Here is a 19079-nt window from a genome sequence, read left to right on the forward strand (position 1 = left end):
CCCGGCCCACACCTCAAACGTAAATAATATTTGTCTCGACCTAGGATAGGGATAGGCTTACTCGTGTTAATTATAAAACTATGTTGTTTTATAAATTAAAATTTATATTCCTATCTATATATTAATATAAAATGTGTTATCTAAATATTATATAATAATACTTATCATATATGTATATAACTTTTAGGTCAAGCTTAGGGGTTTCATACCTTGGGCGTTGTCCTGGGGATGTCATTGGACTTTGAAAATCTAATACCAAAATAGACTATGAATCTAGTAATCCTAGATTTAGAATTTTAGATGTTAGAACTTGCACCTAGTTAACAATTATATTGGATGTGGATTTAACCCCACTCAGATTAAAATCTAAGTCTAATAAAGAATTATTACTTTATGTATATATGTAGTAAAATTATGTATACATATAGATATTATGTGTGACTATATAAAGTATACAATTGATAAATTTAATATTTTATATTTTATATTTATATACATTTATTTTACATATATACTTTAAAAATAATTAGTTTTTAAAACTTTTTAGATGCGGATGCATAACTATAAATTTCATAATCGGGTGTAGATGCGGATGCAGTTGGATAGGAATAGATTTGAATCCAATCCATTTACAGCCCTGTTGCCCACATTATGTGTGGGCTTGGTGCAAATTCAAGTTAGACCTACCTCACAATAAAATAGTTGCTTGAGCTAGAATATTTATAGGTCTAGTTGGGTTGGGCTAAGTTATAAATGATCATCCTTAAGTAGAGCCATAGAAGGGGTCGTAGGACATTTCTAATTGGGCCTAGGATAGTTCATAAGAATGCCCAACCCGACCAAACCGATCAACCTGGACCGACCCAACCTGAGTCGGCCGGGTTTTCATCAGTACCGGTCGGTTTGGTTGGGAAAATATATAAGCCGATATATCGGATCGGTTTTCGGTTTTCTTGTGTGAAAACCGAAACCAACCCGACCCGAACTAGTTCGGTAGTTCCTAGTTTGAATAGTTTCCTACTTAACTATAATTAGTCTTCTACTAGAACTAGAAGGCCCATTAGGCAATTACAATTAGAATAGGCAATCTATCATATTTTCTAACTTTCTACAATCTTTTACACCAAATAGGCAACCCATTAGGCAATTACAATTAGAATTCAATTAGGTGTCCTTTTGTATAGGAGCAAAACCGAAACCAACCCAAACCGACTCAAACCGACCAGGTCGGTTTGGCCTATCAATGAGTCGGTTTCAGTTTCCACCTCAGGTAACCCGACCAGGTCGGGTCGGTTGGGAAAACCCCAATAAGCCGACCCAACCCAACCCGTGAACACCCCTAATTGGGCCATTATTAGTTTTATTATTTCAATTAGTTTTTATAAATTTTATGTAAAATGCAAATGATTTGTTTTATTACTTTTAATATTTAGTTACTTTTATTATCAATTTTAATTATCCCATCAATATTAATTTTTTTTAAATAGAATTCAAATGTATTTTCATTTTTAATTTATGAACTACTAATTTTATTAATTTACTAAATTTTAATAATTTCTAGGTAATAACTTGCTAAGGTTTAATATTTTTATTAACTTTAGTTATTATGTTTCAAATTATAATTTTCTAACAACTAACCAATTAAATACAATTCAAAATGAAATAAAAAATTGAATGAGAGTAAAACTCTCTCTCTCTCATTATTTTTAGGTGATTTAACTATTTATGATATTTTTATTAACTAATTTTTAAACAGTTGGGCCCATGCCAGCCTTGAAGTATTAGGCCCAACTTGGCCCTAAAATTTCTGGGCCTGATGGGGCCAAGGCCCATACTGGACTGAAATGATCACCCCTAAGCAAATTTCTCTTGGTTTATTGGATTAATGATGAGAGAAGAGAGAATAAAATAAAAAGAATAAAGAATAAAGAAGAATAAAAAAATAGAAAAGAGTGATTTAATGGAGTAATTGAGTGGAGAGAGAATTAGTGGGGTGAGTTATTGGAGGAGAAAGAGTTAATGGAATGATTAATGAGGAGAGATAATTAAATGAGTTAATGAGAAAGAGAAGAGAGAGTTAAAGATGAATTAATGAGGAGAGATAATTAAAGGAGTTAATGAGAAAGAGAAGAGAGAGTTAAATTTTAAAAATAAATTTTTTAAAAAACCTAAATTTGATTTCCTCCTATATTATGATGCTGGAAAAATATGATACTAGTAGAGCATTGATCAATCAAAACCCCTTATGAAAACTACCCTGAATGGTTAACACTTTCATGAAACTGGTTGATTGATTCTAAGCTTCTCCAGTATCATAGTGAATCATAATTTCATGTAATCACAATTTCCATTTTAGGAAATGTGAACCTTTGTGTGATAACAACCATCATCTCAAACAGTTCAGATCAGGTAGGCACAACATTTTAAACACGTTCAATGATCACTTGAATTTTTTTTTTTTGACACTTGTCCCTTAAAATAACTTCAACCCACCCTTGAAAAAGATTAAAATCCACTTTTGATGATTGTCAAAATATTTATTAAGTGCTCATTTAATATGCTTACTTATGTTGTGCCTACTAAGCTGGGTTCCAATAAACCATTTAACCTAAAAGCTTAAGCCTTGAAAGCTGCTAGGTAAGAGTGTAATTTGGACGGACTTGAATTGGAAAATTGTTAAGATTTCAATGGGCCTGAGCTTTCAATACAGTGTAAATTCTTCAAATCGGATACCCAACTTGCTTGCACCCGTAGTGTTAGGTGGACCAACTGGTTGGTGGCCCAGTTGCAAGTTGGTGCATCCATGGCTACAGCTTTACCGAGACGTGGGATCCATTACCGAGTTACCATTACTACCCCCCACTAGGGGACTTAAGGGGGTTTGCGGTTTGGGGATATCTTATGCTGACAAACCATTTGGTCAATTGGAAGGACAACTGATATGCTATATCTGGCCCTTTCCGGATCCCAAACCACCGAGAAACTGTCACCCCTAATATAGCATAGAGTGACTTATTAGTAGTTGGAACCTAGTTTTTTTATTTTTATTTTTTCATTTTTTTTAAGGATAGAACCTAGTTGTTGTCAACGGATTCGCTGCTGTTAGAACAGAGTTTGATCACCCTCAGCCTGTTGGCACAAACAGTCTCCTGTCAGGTTTGGAGCCCATTCACATGAATGATTAATGTTGTAGTGACAGCGAGGTTATGATAATGAATGAACTATGGTCAATTTCTTCTATTTGAATCATAATTTTCAAACCATCTTTGATCCAAACAGTTGGACCGTTTGGCCCAAAAACTGTTCAACCATTCAAATAATCGGTTTAGTTTTACTTCTAAACTGTTTCTTTGTCAAAAGTCATTGACTTGGTCAATGATCCGTTCACTTGAGTGATCAAACAATTGATCTATAGATTCACAGACCGTTTTTATTTATTTTTTAAATTGCACTAGACCAAAACTAGTGACCAAAGCGGTAATGTACTGAGTATAGATGTGCGAACAGTTAGTGGGGAGGAGATTCGGAGTGGCAGACATGTGCCTTCGTGCCTTGTACTCTGTTTCACACATCCATTTTGTCCGCGTATTTTCAAAAGGAGCATTTTAAAGAATAAAAAGTACTGGTCAGTCTGGTCTGCTGGATCGTCTTTATTTTCCAAGGGCCAATATGGGTTCGCTAAACGTTCGCAATCAAAGCAAATTAAGGTGGCCCATTTTTTTGGCAAGCTGGGGTTGTCCTTAATTGTAATGGTGAACGGTTTGACACCCATCTGTCTTGGTTAAATCAGAATCTTTAGGATGTTGTGTTGGTACCTAATTCTAGTCTTTGACCCGCCTCAATGTTGTGTTGGTACCTTCAATTCTATCTCTTAATTTGATCCGCCTCAAATAATCTCTTTGGTGAAAATGGAGGGCTTTCACCCTCTGGGGCCTGTGGATTGTGGTGGCTATCTCTTTGATTTCTTAGCTCAGCAAGAACTCGATCATCATACCTAATACAAGGAGAGCTGCGGTGAACCATATCCATCTTTGGACATCTAATGATGATTACGGTTTTATTTGGCGTGTCTTTTTGTGTGGGTTGCTGATTTTTTAGAAGTCCAATAATCTGTATTTTGATCTTTTGCCATTTGAAAAGATACGGGAAGCCCATTTCAAGTTATTTTCAAGAAGTTCTAATGGGGTTTTTCATTTTTTTCTTTCAATTCATCTTTATACAAAAAAACAATCTTCAAACTGTTAAGTCTTAAAGAAAATTACCAGATCACCCTTACATCTTTCCACATTTTAAGCTAGCAAATACAGACAGGTACAATAATCACAAATAGTAGGTAATAAATACCATAATTATTATTATTTCAAGCATTTTTATTTTGAAGAAGCTAGAGATGGCCGGGGGTCCATCGTTTCTTATTTTCTAAATAAACAAGTAGCTAGTAAAGCTAATAATGTAAGGAATGAAGAGTGGTTTGATTGAAATTAATAGTTAAGGACACTTGTGCTTGTTGCCACGAGTGGTCATATTGGCATAGCAAGGGCAGACCTCTTCGTTGCCGGAGGTGCCAGGTGGGACGCAGTTGCATCTGTAGCAGCAGGTTCCACATGCCCTCTTGCAGAGTCGCGGCCTCGAAGATAACCTACATCTCGCTGCACATGCTGCACCACAATCTACAATTTCCTCCCCACCCCCAGAAAAAGAAAATTAGAATCCCATATGTAAATATGTAAGCAACTCCCTTCTCTAACTTCAAATTTCTTCCAACACAAATTAACAAGGCAGAAAACATAATAATATACGTACCTATGGCGTTCGATGAATAGCTTTCTGCACCTTCTGTACTGCTCAACTGCAACTCATCCGTGTCATGTACCAGCAGGAATTGAATGCCTCTTAGTAATTGATGACTGATATGAGAAGGCTTAATTTGCAAGTTAAGATAAGTTAAGCATTTACCATTCGATCAGCTTCAACTAGATGAAGAACAACAAGGGAGATGATGACAAATGAAGCAAAGCAAGCCCTGTTAACAGCCATGGCAAAAATGGAGATATCAGAGACAAACAGAGAGGAAACCTGCTGATGGGTTTTCAAGGTTTTGCCAAGATGCTAGCGTCGTATTTATAGCACAATCAACACACACTACTGACAGAGAGAGAGAGACGTCGGGGAGGCGCATGCGAGGACGGGAACATTCTCTATCTTTATCCGGACGTACCAGTTGTCATGTAAGCAGAATCGTCGATCAGGAAAAAAAAAAATAACAGAAGAAGAAGAAGTAATAAAGAGCAAGTGTGAACATGTGGTGTCAACCTAGCAGATCACTACCAGACTCGGTACTCCACATTACTACCCCATTCCGCAGGGATTTGTCTCAGCCTCAGCTTCTTTCATCGCATTGATTAAGACAGAAGTTAGGAGTCGTTTGGTTATAGTAATATCTTTGTTTCAATTCCTTCCTTCAAAACTAGGAAAATTTGAGCTCATTCATATTATGCGAGAGATAATAAATTAAAGGAGGCTACTTTTAATTTCCATGGGCACAAACACAGATGTCTAGTGGGGGCCCACACAGCTGTAATGGGCCTGGACTGATGAGGTACAGCTGTGAGTTTGTGGAATTGAACGAACCACTTTGAGTGTAGTGTAGTGTTTGTTGAAGAAGACGGTCGAGAGAGAGGGATAGGGAAATGGACAGACCTGTCACTCAATATGCACGTGCATGCATATATATGCAGTACACACGTAGCTTTGGCTTGAATTATTGAATTAGGACTTAGGACTGTTACTTCCAAGACTTTGACATGGTCGGTGAGGGACTGAGGGGGGGAGTATGTAATGGGTCCGCATGTAGTAGGCATGTTTTAATAGCTGTGTCATACATTCTTCACTCTTAATGTGACTTTCGCTCAAACGTTTTTGTTCTATTAGAAAGAAATTATTAAAAAGTAAAAACAATAGAAAAGTGAAACCTAAACGTATTGGAAGTTGGGACTCATTTACGTTTTTCTTTTTTATTTTTAATTATTTTGATAAAAATAATAAAATAATAGATAGTTTCTGCCTAATGGAATAAAAACATTAGAATGAATTAATTAAAAAGAAAAACGTAAATGAATCCCAATTCCCAACATGTTTAGGTTTTACTTTTTCATTGTTTTTATTTTTAATTATTTCGACAAAGATAATAAAATAGTGGATAATTCCTGTCTAACCGAACAAAAACGTTTGGACAAAAGACACATTAATTAAAGCATGTGTCACACACAACTATTACATGCTCCCTCATTGTAATTATCCAACGTGCCTACTAAATCCGGACCTCTATGTAATATTGTAATTGTGTTTGTGTTTACGTCATCCTCACTGTGTGTCGTGTTTATCTATTAATTAGGTCCCGTTTGGAAGGGGCTGATTCAGCTGTTTTGAAGCGGTCCGGATAAATTATTCAGAGGTTCAAGTGGACACACCCACACGTTCCTCCTTCAAATTACTGATTAATGGCCAATTTGGGCTGTCCGGATTTTTCACTACACATGGCTTACAGGATATGTGTGCGTGGGGCCCACCTCGGAAAGCCAAAACTCGCTTCACTTCAACCCTCTTCCAAAAGAGTGCCCATTTGGGAGGTCTTTCATGCAGCTGCCACCTGGCTTTGCAAGATGAGCCTACATTGAAAGCGTAGAAGCTTTATTTGGCAAAAAATAAAACTGAAAAACCCAAGTACACTAATTCTGCAGTTAATAAATCCATTTTCTAGTAAAGTTAGTTTTAGTAACTTCTTCAAAGCAGCTCGGTCAGTGCAGCTGATTTCCTCCCGAACGGCCTTAATTCATTAACAGTGCAAATTTCACTAGTGTAAATGCAAAAAAGTGCAAATGGGCTGAATGTAAATCTGGCTCAGATTTCACCTTAGTCTGTAAGAAATTAAATAGGAAGTAAAATGATATGGTCCCAATTTACATAAAAGTGATTGGACATTGGAGGAAGGTCCTTCGTTTAGGACTTGGAAGGAGTAAGGTAAGAACCAAATTGATGTGATCTTCACTTTATATGAGAGAGAATCATAATTAGAGAAAATAGTGGAAATTTTGTATCAGTTTTTCAGATGCAAAATTTACACTGCCAATGAATACAAATGAGAGAAGAGGCAAGAGCAAATTTTGCATCTAGTAAAAATACAAACTTAATCAAATTAAACTGAACTAGATGCAAATTAAATTTGTATCAAGTTCAGATTTGCACTATAAACAAACGGAGCCTTGGGTAAACTTGTACCCTCTACTCCCGTGAATTACCCCCACTCCAACCTAATCAAAATAAATGTCCATGCGTAGTGTAATTTTGTATCGGTACAAAAGTATGGGAGTGTGAATGAATTGAGTCTACATTTGGTTTAAAGCTAAAACCCTTCAATTTTATGTTTTAGCTGGTTTTGCCCGTCTTTGATTGCGGTACAATGGAATATCGAATATGGTTGAACCAAAATAAAAGTAAAACACTAATACCTGAAATTAAAATGAACCAAAATTAGGGATCCTTCTCGTTTGTTTAATTGGGCTTGGGCCCTGGCAGGCGTACAAGAACAGAAACTTTTCCAACGTCATTGTTGGATCCAATAAGAAGAAACAAAGATCCCGATGAAGCTGTCATGAGACAGTCAGTACCAACACCCTGCAGGGTCTCAAATGGCACCTGCCTTTCTCTGGAGGGACAGAACAGACGCCAACTTTGCTGGGCCTTGGCATGGTGGGCCTTCAGTGGAGCTGGTTTGTTGGGACCCAGTCAACGTCATTACCCATCTTGAGATTAACAAGGTTAAGCCCCCTTACACACCGATTCATGTTTTATTCAAGCAATGGACCCACTCTTCTTTACTTGATCAATCTACCTAATCTTTCTTTATAGAACTCTTAACAAGTGAAACCCAATAATCTTTCCTTCACCAATAATAGATTAAAATAAACCATTTACTTGATTGATTCGATTCATTTAAACCTTTTTTTCTTGGTATTCACAGTGAAATTGGAATCATATGTCTAATGGAATTACAAGATAATAAATCAAATTCAGAATTTCGGATATTCCCGGTGTGTAATGGTCTGGATTCGGGTATACCACTATCTGAAATTCTGAATTCAATCAGGTCCATTTTTAAGCTCTGTTATTTTATAATTTCTAGTGGTTCACCTACCACCCACTTAACATTCTTTTTCCTATAATACTTTCTTGTTATATAAACAATTCTGTTAAAAATCCGTAACTGGAGGGTTAGGGACCATTTGGCTACCACCAGATCGGAACTAATTAAAAGCATGCATCTGACACCCACAAGGTGATTAAAAAGGCCCATGTCTCAATTGCAATTGCGAGTTTGCGACCATTCATCGGAAAACAGAAATTACATTAAATCATTAATTGATTAAGCTGCAATCACAACTTTTTACAACAGAAAAGAGTAATCAAAGAAGAAGAAGAAGAAGAGATGAATTGACGGTCTCTAATCTATCATTCTCCAAAGAGGATTTTTAATAAAAAAAGCTTTCCATCCCTGAGACTGAGTTGGTTAAGGGCATTTGCGTAGGTTGTCGCGGGTTGTCATGTTGGCGTAACAGGGGCAGACCTCAAGGTTGCCGGAGGTGCCCGGAGGGACGCATTTGCACCGGTAGCAGCAAGTCCCACAAGCCCTATTGCACAGCCGAGGCCTCGATGATAAGCTGCACCTCGTCGCACATGCTGCACCACAATCTGAAATTCCACATATATATAAAATTAATTATTATTTGTTAAGCAGATCACCATAGCAATAGCAACTTGGGTCTGGGATCCTCCCCCATGATCGATCGTTTTCTTTCATCTGACGACTTCTGTTCACTGCTCTGTATGTAATATATGCAATGTAGGTGAGGTTAGTACCTATGGTGTTGGGGGGAGAGCTCTGTGTGCCGTTGCCATTGCCACTGCTAACCTGCAAGCAGCTCCATACACAGAGCCAGAGAGAGAGAGAGAGAGTGATCAGAAAATTTACCCTTTTTCTTTAAGTGAATCTGCGTATCGCCATAAGTTGAAAGTTTACCATGTTATCAGCTTGAGCAAGTTGAAGAACAAGAAGAGAGATAAGAAGAGAAGCGAGAACAGCCCTGTAGCTGTAATAGACAGCCATGACCATGAGGGGGGATATAACCAGAGAGACAGAGCAAGAAATTAAGAGAGAAAATTGGGTTTCAAGAAATTATCAGCTTGGTGATTACCATTGTTATGTAGCCAAGAAACGCAAGACTCTATTTATAGTCACAGAGAGGGTAAGCGCATGTGAGAATGGGAACATTCGCACCTCATGTACACCCAACCCAAGTATTGGAATGGATTTTGGCAAGGGCTGCGCTAATTCTTCAGCTGGAGTCATCGGCTCCAGTCAGTCACTTCAGGGTTTAAGCCTGGTGGTGGTGGACTGGTGGAGACTATTGAGTAATGGGTATTCGGTATTGACTAAATGCCAAGCCATTAGCCAAATTAGCCGCACGTGCCGGTGGCTCATGTCATGCTGCCAGGTTGTCAAATATGAGTTTGCGGGTCCCACACGGCAAGAAGAATTGAAGCGAGAGAGAGTGCACGTGGTGCACTGCCATCTGTTAGCATCTGGTTTTGTAGACAAGGAAAGAAAAAGAGGAACCGGAAAGGCGCACCACAGCTTTCCGTCGCCGTTAGAGAGAGAGAGAGAGAGACGAATCTGCCTGAGTCTCTAAAGCTCAGAAAGCGAAAGAGATATTACAGATTGGTTCCGCAGCTTCTGAACTGTTGCTTTTTTCTTTATGGTCTATCTATCTATTGAACAGGTTCTGAGTTCTCACCGGTGGAGCTGTTGAGCTAAATATCTAAACTAGCTTCTCGACAGGACAGCTGTATAGTGTCGTTGTATACAGCTGTGTTTTCTATTCAAGTTAACCTTAATTAACCATGTCTCAGCATTATAATCATCACCCTCACCTCACACTCTCACACCACCTATTTGCTGTAAACGAGGTAAAGTTTATTGTTTTTGTATCGGATGACGATGTTAAGAGGAAAATCGGGTCCTTTGTGTCGTTTGTCTCTTTTTGTGTTTTTGTTTCATACCTTCACAGTAAGGAGAAATGGCGAAACTTTCTAAAATCAGGCTGCCTTCCTATATTCAACAAACAAATTAAAAAAGGCGAAACCGCGTAAGAATTTTATTTGGAGAATAAATCATATTTCGGTCTGAAAATTTTTTTCAAAACTTCTCCCAGATTAACGATATTTTCTACACCCTTTCTCTCCCAACATTGCAACTGTGAATATATGATAATAGTATCGGACAGTATCGATAACCTTTTTTTTTTTTTTTTTAATTTTCTTTTTCAAATCTAGTTCAGACGTGCTGGTTTAAAGTCCCATCCACCCCCTGAACCCAAGGTTCAAACATATCGTATCAGGAGCATCCCAATACACCCCTACAGAGGGTGTATCAGGGTTTTGACCGGTTCAGGAGGTGAAAGAACCTTAAACCGGTCCTTCGAACCGGATTAAAAAAAAAACAGTATCGATACTGCCCGATACGCCTCTACTGGCATATCGGGCATATTGATATTTAAAACCTTGCCTCAACCGATCAAAATTCCAATACACCTGTACAGGCATATCAAAAAACTTCCAATACGACACATCAACCGATACGGCCTGATAAGTGTCAACACTTTGAACCTTGACAAGAAAAAAGATTTATGATATAAATTGGAATGGACAGAATCAAAATCCAATTCCTGGTGGAATGGCCATTCCCTCGCCCTTTCCCCTCCGTTGGATAGAGGTGTAATTTGGGCACGAAGTATATGTCCACCAATCCATCTCACTGAAATGCACAATAAAGATGCAATTGACTATGGTCGTATCCAGTTCCCAAGTAAATTTTGGCTTTATAGGAAGCCTAAAATGCAAATCCATTCACTAAATTACATTATATATATTCTTTACCCAAAATCTCCTGCATACCGATACCAATCTTTACAGCCATCCCTCAATCCCGTCAAGAGATATACATGAACCACGTGCAGAGCAAAATAAGGGAATCGAGGTTGAGCACATGCCCGCATTTCCAAAATTTATGTCATTTGTAGCTGTACTGACCCTACAAACTATTGCACAAGAAAAAGCTTTCTCTCACACCACTCCAGATGGAAGGCGTAGCACAAGCTGTCCACCCACTAGGCTGCAAATCAGAAGAATTTACATTATTAATTGGACTACAATACTTCACAAGGCTCACTCAGCTTGTTGCTCACCTTTTGACATAGTAGTAACAGAAATCTGCAAGGATGAAAGTTTGGACAATTTCTGAGAGAAGAACCATGGATGGCCACATCCCATAGCCTAAAGCTGTCAGTAAACGTCCCCGAGTATCCAATACCTGTTAATAGGCACAAGAACAGAAGTATGAGCAGTGGAATGTAAACCCAATTAATCCCTACCTGCTGGAAGTGGCCAGAGAGAAAATTTCACCCTGAAAGATAGCAGCTGAACAAATAACCAATATGCGTTTACACGGGAAAAAAAGGGCAGATAACAACCATATGCTTTTCTTTCCTTTTTCATCCATAGGAGGAACCTAGGAGTAGCCCCAATATATGATAAAATGAGAAAAGTAGACCAAGATGATTTGTTCAAATGCATAGAAGACCATCAACAGCACCAGTTAGAAGTGATCTGTTACAAGTTCAAGGGGCTAGAAAGGCTAGGGATAGGCCAAAAAGGACATGGGTAGAAGTAGTAAGAAACGATTCAAGCACAAATAATTTAACAGAGGATATGGCTTTAAATAGAATGGATTGGTGAAACAGAATGCATGTAGCCGGCCCCCATATAGATGGGATTAAGGCATGGTCAATGATGATGGTCATTTATGGTTCATGATATTTGTTGGACAAGTAACTGGTTATATAGCAAGGTTGGATCCAACATAGAATTGTTCTACCCTAGGGACCTCACATAAAGCAACAGTTGGATGGGCTCGACCATCTAATCTTACGATTGATTATCTACATCTTATTCACCGCATAATATCCGGGGTTATCTAAAATCAATGGATTGGAATTTGGAGAGAACAGATTAACTGAACTTAATAGCTGTATTTCAGTGTGTGGGACCATTCATAATACCCCACACTAGCCATAAAGTGTACATGGCCCTGAACTTTGGCTGGCGTGGAGCATTATGATTGATCCCACAGCCCAAAACACATATCAAGTTTCAGCTAATCTGTTCTCTGAATTGGATGGCTTAAGATTGTACACTCGAGAGAATATTTCTGATTGAGGAGACACTTCAAACAAAAAGAAAGAAAGAAAGAAAATAATCAAATTTTATTGGACCATTAGACCTTTGAGCACCCAAGAGAAACGTCTGATATTCTTTCTTGTGTTATCTTACCTGGAGGACCCAATGAGCACAGCTCAAGAACCTTGCAATTCCCAATGCAAATACATAATGAGCTGTAAATGGTTCAACAATCTGCAGAGTCAAAGAAATATCAGGTTTCAGAGTTTATGTATGAAGAAAAATAGTAATTCATCCAACTTAAGAAATCAATGATTTATCTTTCTGCCTTCATGTATTACCTTGGTGTTCTGCATGACACGCAGCTGTGGTAATACTGAAACAGCTTCCATATATACACAAAAGGCCCAAGCAATCCTGTTAAAAAGATGATGTGTTGTTGATGGATGAACAAATAGAGCTAATAAAGCACAAGGTGCCACCTACATCCACGTTGGAAAAAAAATGTTAATAATGACAAACAATAAATCCATAAAAACAACATTAAGATCAAAACAACAACACCAATGATGGTGATGAAAAGTATTTATTACAGTAGTAATGCTTATGCAATTGAATTCTATTATTTTGTGTTTTGAAGACTCAACCATTTTTCCTCACAAGTGCCAGCATCCCTAATAAAAATGGCTGAACACAATAACAACAGATATATTCCATTTTTTTCTAAAATTTGGCCAAGTCAACCAAAATGTTTAGGCAAAACTTGGTTAATCACATTACAGATCATATGCATATGCACAACTATGTGTGTATGAAGAAAGGTCCCTAATCAGGCAAGTGGAGAAATTCCCACCTATTTCTGTCACATGGAAGAATCCTATGGCCAATTTAAACCATTCATTGGGTAATGGACCCTCTAGGTCAGTTGCATTCTAACCAACCCAATCGACATCAACCTTATAACCCTCTTTGTATTGAAATTTTCCCCAAGTTACACAATCCATCTGAAATTTTTCCACTTTAATTTGAAAAAGGCCCCAAAATAAATTATTCTAGCCATGTGGAAAGCTCAAGGTTGCCTCTTGAAAAGAGGGCAAGGAGAGGAACACAGAAGAGACCAGTATTGCAAAATGGAAGATTTGAAGTAATTTTCTATTTACTAAATGACACAGGTAGAAGATATATACCCTATATGTTATATACACCCATCTTGTTATCAATTATTATTATGTATCGGTTACAGAAATTTCAAGAATATTAAATTATTACAAGTACATCTTTTCACATTGTGGCATAGCTGCAGTAACAAAAATTTACATCCATTATAAATAAAGTTAAATTATGCGCAGGTTGATATTTCAGGTTTTTTATGTCAGTGTGTATCGAATTATATATGTTCATAGATGGCACAAGCATGTGCCACCAGCTGAGTTATTTTAGCATAAGCAAGCACTTTTGCATAAAGCTAATACTAAATAAATAGCAGATACATTGATGTCTCAGGTTTCTTCAAGTCAGTATACTCATACATGCATATAAACCTCAGTCCTAAGTACTGATTAGGATTATTTTGCAGGTTAAGCCTCCAATATGACTAAGAGGAGAGACCAACGCAAATCAAGAAAGAATACAAAAAGATAACCAGTAGCATGTACAACCTACAAAGCCAACAGAATAGCTACTGCAGGTCCAAGCAAACAAGTAAAGTACTTCTGTTCATCCTTACAAGGTATATCTCTAAGACTCTAACAAACCAGCTCATGGATACATTACCATCTCAAGGTTCAATTTCATGAAAAAAGAATGTGGAACCCAATGAAGAAAACTCACCACATAATATATGGCAAAATTATCTTTGTCCTCCATGTAACTAGATTTTAGTTTAAAACGAATCATATAAATAACCCACAGGGTTGTCCCAAGTGTAGCTGAATCAAGGATTGTGTGTATATCATACTCCATGACAAAACTGCAGTATAGTCTAACAGCTAAAAATATAGCTGTTAGTTCCTGAGACTTGAGTGAAAGTCCTGCAAAGAGTTAAAAGTAAAAGAAGTGAATCTAAAATATGCAATAGCAATGGGAGCTGAATTAAGAGAGGATCTACACTTTTGGGCTGATAAGTAGCATCGGTAAAGGATTATAATAGCTGATATATATATATATATATATATAAGAATCTGTCCAAGGGGCAAAAATGTAATTGTAAAAAGTTGATCACAAATCATGGGCTATCAGAAAATATTACTTTTAAATTCAACCATTCATGCAAAATAGAAGGATTACATGTAAAGGGAACACCGCGCAAATAAAACTAAAGATTCTGATGAAAAGATGACAGAGGGCTATTAAGCACTACATGCTATTAGGAACACAATCATATCACGTCTCATCCTTTTCTTCCATTTATAACTCCACAACCTATTTCCGCAATAAGCCTCAAACCTAGATTATCTCCTCTCTAGAATTAACACTCAAAGGATTCCAGTTATTAAGAATTTTTATCACTGCTAGGTCAACCACATTATAAAACAACTGTAGAAAATAAAAAATAAAAGGCAAGTTTTAAAGGAACCTGCAATTATGTTCAAACTTTGGATACAAATTTTAAGACAAAGAAAACTGATCAGGCTGACAAAGCTCTCAGTTTCCCTTATTTATTATCAAATCTTTTACATTGACAGCTAACAGTCATCATGGACAAGGAAAAACAGAAGGATGTAAAAGAAACCTCTGAACACAAGAAGCAGCAATTCCATTAAAATGAAACTTCAAAACATAATCTCTGTAACCAATAGATTAAAAGATAATAGAACATCTCAAGTGTCTAGATGATGCCTATTGCATCCCTTTGGGGGGGACTTCCGGATACAGAAACACCACAGACCGTCTGATGATCTACCAATCTGGCCATGACTCAAAGGAAGCATCAGCAAAAGACTTTTCTAGTACATATGATATTTAAGCTCCAATGTAGTCACCATTGTCTGTGAGACAAAACGAATCATAAAAATCTTCTCTTGGACCCAGACTGTCAATAAAGTGGTCATTAAAGTTTAACTAGATAGTATCACCAGGGAGGATAATGGGAGGATGTTTCTCCAAACTCAACCTCCAGTTCACAAACATAGACTAAGAACCCTCCTTATCCTTTTTGGGGGACTTCTTCTTGCAAAGGGGTGACATGTACAAGCAGGCCCTGCCTTCTCCCCAAACGTGAAATCTCATTTCTACCCCTTAATCTTGCTACCGATCCAATCCATTCAATGAGAAACACCCTATTAACTTGAACCAACCTCCCAATTCATATCAACTCTTCACCAAATGCATAACCCAAATTGCAATTTGCACCACCACCCTACATCTGACCACTATAATTTAACACCCTCCAGGAACCCCTAGGTCCATAAATCAAAGACCCATTTGAGCCAAAGAAACTTTCTGAAACCCACCTCACCAAGAGAACAATATGAAGTTGACTAAGACAGTAAGACTAAGAGAGGCTATTACATTCCAACTACAAATCTTGGTCCACTCCTAGGCCAGATGCACTCATAGTTAGTGCAACTTAACAGCCCAATCCCTAGATAAGAGGTCTGCAAGAGCATTAGCTGACCTTTGAATCCACTGGAATGAGGTGTCAAGCCATCAGCTAGTGCTCTGGCATCTAATTATATAATGGAGCCTCTGCGATCTATCTATATACAAGGACAAAAAATCAATTACAACAGTCAGTCCCCTTCAATCACCACTCCATTCCACCATGAGGAAGAAGCAATTTCAAACCTAGAAGCATTTTTTCCTTTCTTTTTTTATTGGTTTTCAAGCCTTGAAGCACTGCCAACAGCTTGGCCATTAGGGAGTTACCTTCACCTACAGGACCTGAGAAGGCTCAAAAGAATGAGGCCTTATGGTTTCAAAGGTTCAAGTATGATTATCATGGCAAGAAAAATACCTAAGAAGTTACTAACTCAAAATTCCCCAAGGACTAACCTATTAAATCTATGATTTAAGCACAAGCTATGGAAATATTCTTACGATAAAATTAGTAAAAAAGTTAGTCCTGCTTCAAAGCAGATCTTAAGGAGTTATCTAGTAAGGAAGCCATGCTCCAAGGAGAGGAGGGAAGTGGAAGATTTTTCTTTTCTTTTTTTTTTCTTTTCTTTTTTTTTTCTTTTCTTTTTTTTTCTTTTCTTTTCTTTTCTTTTCTTTTTCATGGATAGGAAAGCTGAAGATCTCATCCTTGATCACTTATTATTGTCTAATATAAACTTCTCCATCACCCTACCTAGATTGTTAGTTCTAACATCATTATTCTAGACCTTATTTTATTAGTGAATTAGTTTAACAAAACTCTAGTTATCTTGATTCCATAGCCAAAACCCCTTTAACTTGCTACAACTTAAAACTATCATAGATCACTCAACTTGACCTGTATAATATTCTACAGTGGTCACGTTGGGATGAAACTTTCTTTATAACCATTTTATGAAAGATACAGTATCAGGAGAGGTCATATATCCTATCAAAAGTTACATGACATTTTAACAGACTGAACTGTTTACATTAAAAACCCAGGCTCTGATGCATAACTTCTAAATATCAGAATCACAGATGCTACAAAGTTGAGTATATCTACAGGAATATTTCATCTCTAAATATACAAGAATAAGGCTTATTAGTGATATCTTCATCCACATAACTGGATAAGTTGTGATGCCTTTCCATACAGGAATCCTCTAAAACCACTACATAGAAAAATAACCATAATTTGTCACATAAAAGCACCCCATTTTGAACCACTTGATACGACCAATAGAGCCATAGAACACCCTTACATGATCCTTACAAATGAGCTCAAACAACAGACAACTAATGACTCAACTGACAATATCCCTTCTCCATTTAAGATTTCCTTCTAAGAAAAAGTAAGATGCCCATGGATATCTGCCTGGGTTCATGATAGGCAGGTAGGCCTTAAATTAAAGAGTTTGTTCTCAGAATCCCGTATCATTCTCAATACAAAATCAATGATGCCAAAAATCAGAGCCTCATTGCAGATGGAATCCAAAAGGATGTTAATAAATAAATACTATACTTTGAAATAAACCCAAAAGGATTTGTTTTTGCTCATTACCACACATGTAGGATGCAAAATTGACATTAAAATCACAACAAGACTATAGAACCGCTAAGATGAATTTCATACAATGAGGAATAGAAATTCATCTTTTCAACCAAAAAGTTAAAACCTCAGTTTATTGGATGGAAAAACCCTGATCAAGCAGCCCTGGCTTATTTCCAAATCTCTCCCACCCCAGACAAGGTAATACAAAGTACAAACAGAACATGAAGTACAATAATCATCGTTTCAAATAAAAGAACCATTAAAAAACACCAACACACCCACCCTCCAAGAAAATTGTTTCCTTCATTAAAAAATCAACATTGACCAAATCAGCAACCCTAGTGTATGAAAAATCGCCAATTGACCATTTCTCTTCAAAGTTCAAACATGACGGGGTAAAATTTTTATGAGAAAACAGAATAAAGAAAATTCGTGTCTTTCTCACGTATAATGAACCTACTAAAACCAAAAAAAAAAATCAAAGCTTGAGATGAACCGAAACAGGAAAAAGAAAATAAAAAAAAAAAGAAAGAAATAACGGGTAACCCTAGAAATAGTACCAGCACAAGTCTTCTCCTTGGTGAGTTTGTAGATGAGAACCGAGATTCCGATAGCGTGAACGGTCTCAGCGCCTATGAATAGATTATCGTGATCATGAACAATAAAGCGGAGCAAAACAAGCGCGGCCATGCCCGAGACAACAGCGAGGAAAGCCTTCACTTTCGGAGGTTGACGCTTCACCCATGTCACCACGGCGTGGATGGGCCTCTTCGGTCCCTTCATTCCGGTCTAGCTCGATTGTGAAGCTCACAGTCAGCACGTCGCAACCCGAAAACGAAGAAGACAAAGACAAGGTATAATAGAAAACCAGATCGGTCAAATATCGTCCCCGTCCCCGTCCGTAAAAGGGTCAATACACTTCTAGTAGAAGAAGAAATTGCGGTCCGTACTTCTATTATCGATATATTAATAATTAATTATTACTTATCTAATTAATCAATTACAGTTTTAAATATAAAAGCGACTTCGAGCCTTGGAGCTGGAGGGAAGAGAGGTCTGAGAATTGAGGGTTCGTTCGTTCCTGGTTCCTGCCTGCCGTGTACGTTTTGGTTTTGATTTTTTATTTTTGATTTTTGAAGTGGGGATTGGGATTCAGAGTTACAACCGGAATTTGGAAAAGGAAAGGAAGGTGGGTGTTGGTTGGGGTAGGGGGTAGGACTACAGGACTAGAGTCGGAGTCGGGTATCGGCCGATATATCGTCCGTATCGGATTTTAGTAAATCGCATCAGACGATCACAATTGACAGATCGTCTATTGCACCATACTTTATAGTTATAGACTAGAGAATTAATTAATCCAAGAACCATATTAACTATTTTATTTACATAATAAACGGATAATATCTTATCTTATGGAACGTGCAAGTGGGTGGTGGGTGGTGGATTTGAATGGAATGGAATGTGTAAGTGCAGTACTACATAAATAAAAAGATAATGATAATAAAACACGCAACAACCGTTGAACAATCCCCAACTGTCCATTACCATTAATCAATTACCAAACCTCCCCAACTTTAATTGGTTCGGTGAGCAAGCAGGTCGACGGAAAAGAGTGTTATGTGGAGGTACGGAGACTCGGATGACCAACTTTGGAAATGGC

General features: G+C 37.5%; 3 protein-coding genes across 3 annotated transcripts; all 3 read right to left on the bottom strand.

Moving 5' to 3' along the window:
* Positions 1-4327: 4327 nt before the first annotated feature.
* On the bottom strand, positions 4328-5116 carry LOC104605285 (snakin-2-like). Its single transcript, XM_019199057.2, has 3 exons — positions 4957-5116; positions 4804-4849; positions 4328-4670 (listed from the first exon to the last, which is right to left on the bottom strand). The coding sequence occupies exons 1-3, from the start codon at positions 5035-5037 to the stop codon at positions 4489-4491; spliced, it is 309 nt and encodes a 102-aa protein (XP_019054602.1). The 5' UTR covers positions 5038-5116; the 3' UTR covers positions 4328-4488.
* A 3271-nt stretch (positions 5117-8387) lies between these two features.
* LOC104605279 (gibberellin-regulated protein 1-like) lies at positions 8388-9270 on the bottom strand. Its single transcript, XM_010269984.3, has 3 exons — positions 9077-9270; positions 8917-8968; positions 8388-8748 (listed from the first exon to the last, which is right to left on the bottom strand). Exons 1-3 carry the CDS (start codon positions 9167-9169, stop codon positions 8567-8569), a joined length of 327 nt encoding a protein of 108 aa, XP_010268286.1. The 5' UTR covers positions 9170-9270; the 3' UTR covers positions 8388-8566.
* A 1639-nt stretch (positions 9271-10909) lies between these two features.
* Positions 10910-18571, bottom strand: LOC104605274 (uncharacterized). Its single transcript, XM_010269969.3, has 6 exons — positions 17980-18571; positions 14122-14321; positions 12633-12773; positions 12445-12525; positions 11301-11425; positions 10910-11227 (listed from the first exon to the last, which is right to left on the bottom strand). Exons 1-6 carry the CDS (start codon positions 18200-18202, stop codon positions 11179-11181), a joined length of 819 nt encoding a protein of 272 aa, XP_010268271.1. The 5' UTR covers positions 18203-18571; the 3' UTR covers positions 10910-11178.
* Positions 18572-19079: the final 508 nt, after the last annotated feature.

The sequence above is a fragment of the Nelumbo nucifera genome, chromosome 5 (genome assembly GCF_055504915.1).
Source record: "Nelumbo nucifera cultivar China Antique chromosome 5, China Antique-T2T, whole genome shotgun sequence".
Taxonomy (NCBI): Eukaryota; Viridiplantae; Streptophyta; class Magnoliopsida; order Proteales; family Nelumbonaceae; genus Nelumbo; species Nelumbo nucifera.

Excerpts from the sequence above, each read along its gene's own strand:
- LOC104605285 (XM_019199057.2), bottom strand. The coding sequence starts at position 5,037 with ATGGCTGTTAACAGGGCTTGCTTTGCTTCATTTGTCATCATCTCCCTT. Across the intron at positions 4,850-4,956 it reads TAGTTGAAGCTGATCGAATG|TTGAGCAGTACAGAAGGTGC; the intron begins GTAAATGCTTAA and ends GATGAGTTGCAG. Across the intron at positions 4,671-4,803 it reads CTATTCATCGAACGCCATAG|ATTGTGGTGCAGCATGTGCA; the intron begins GTACGTATATTA and ends AGGAAATTGTAG.
- LOC104605279 (XM_010269984.3), bottom strand. The coding sequence starts at position 9,169 with ATGGTCATGGCTGTCTATTACAGCTACAGGGCTGTTCTCGCTTCTCTT. Across the intron at positions 8,969-9,076 it reads TTGCTCAAGCTGATAACATG|GTTAGCAGTGGCAATGGCAA; the intron begins GTAAACTTTCAA and ends AGCTGCTTGCAG. Across the intron at positions 8,749-8,916 it reads CTCTCCCCCCAACACCATAG|ATTGTGGTGCAGCATGTGCG; the intron begins GTACTAACCTCA and ends GTGGAATTTCAG.
- LOC104605274 (XM_010269969.3), bottom strand. The coding sequence starts at position 18,202 with ATGAAGGGACCGAAGAGGCCCATCCACGCCGTGGTGACATGGGTGAAG. Across the intron at positions 12,526-12,632 it reads GTGTCATGCAGAACACCAAG|ATTGTTGAACCATTTACAGC; the intron begins GTAATACATGAA and ends TTGACTCTGCAG. Across the intron at positions 11,426-12,444 it reads GTGCTCATTGGGTCCTCCAG|GTATTGGATACTCGGGGACG; the intron begins GTAAGATAACAC and ends GCCTATTAACAG.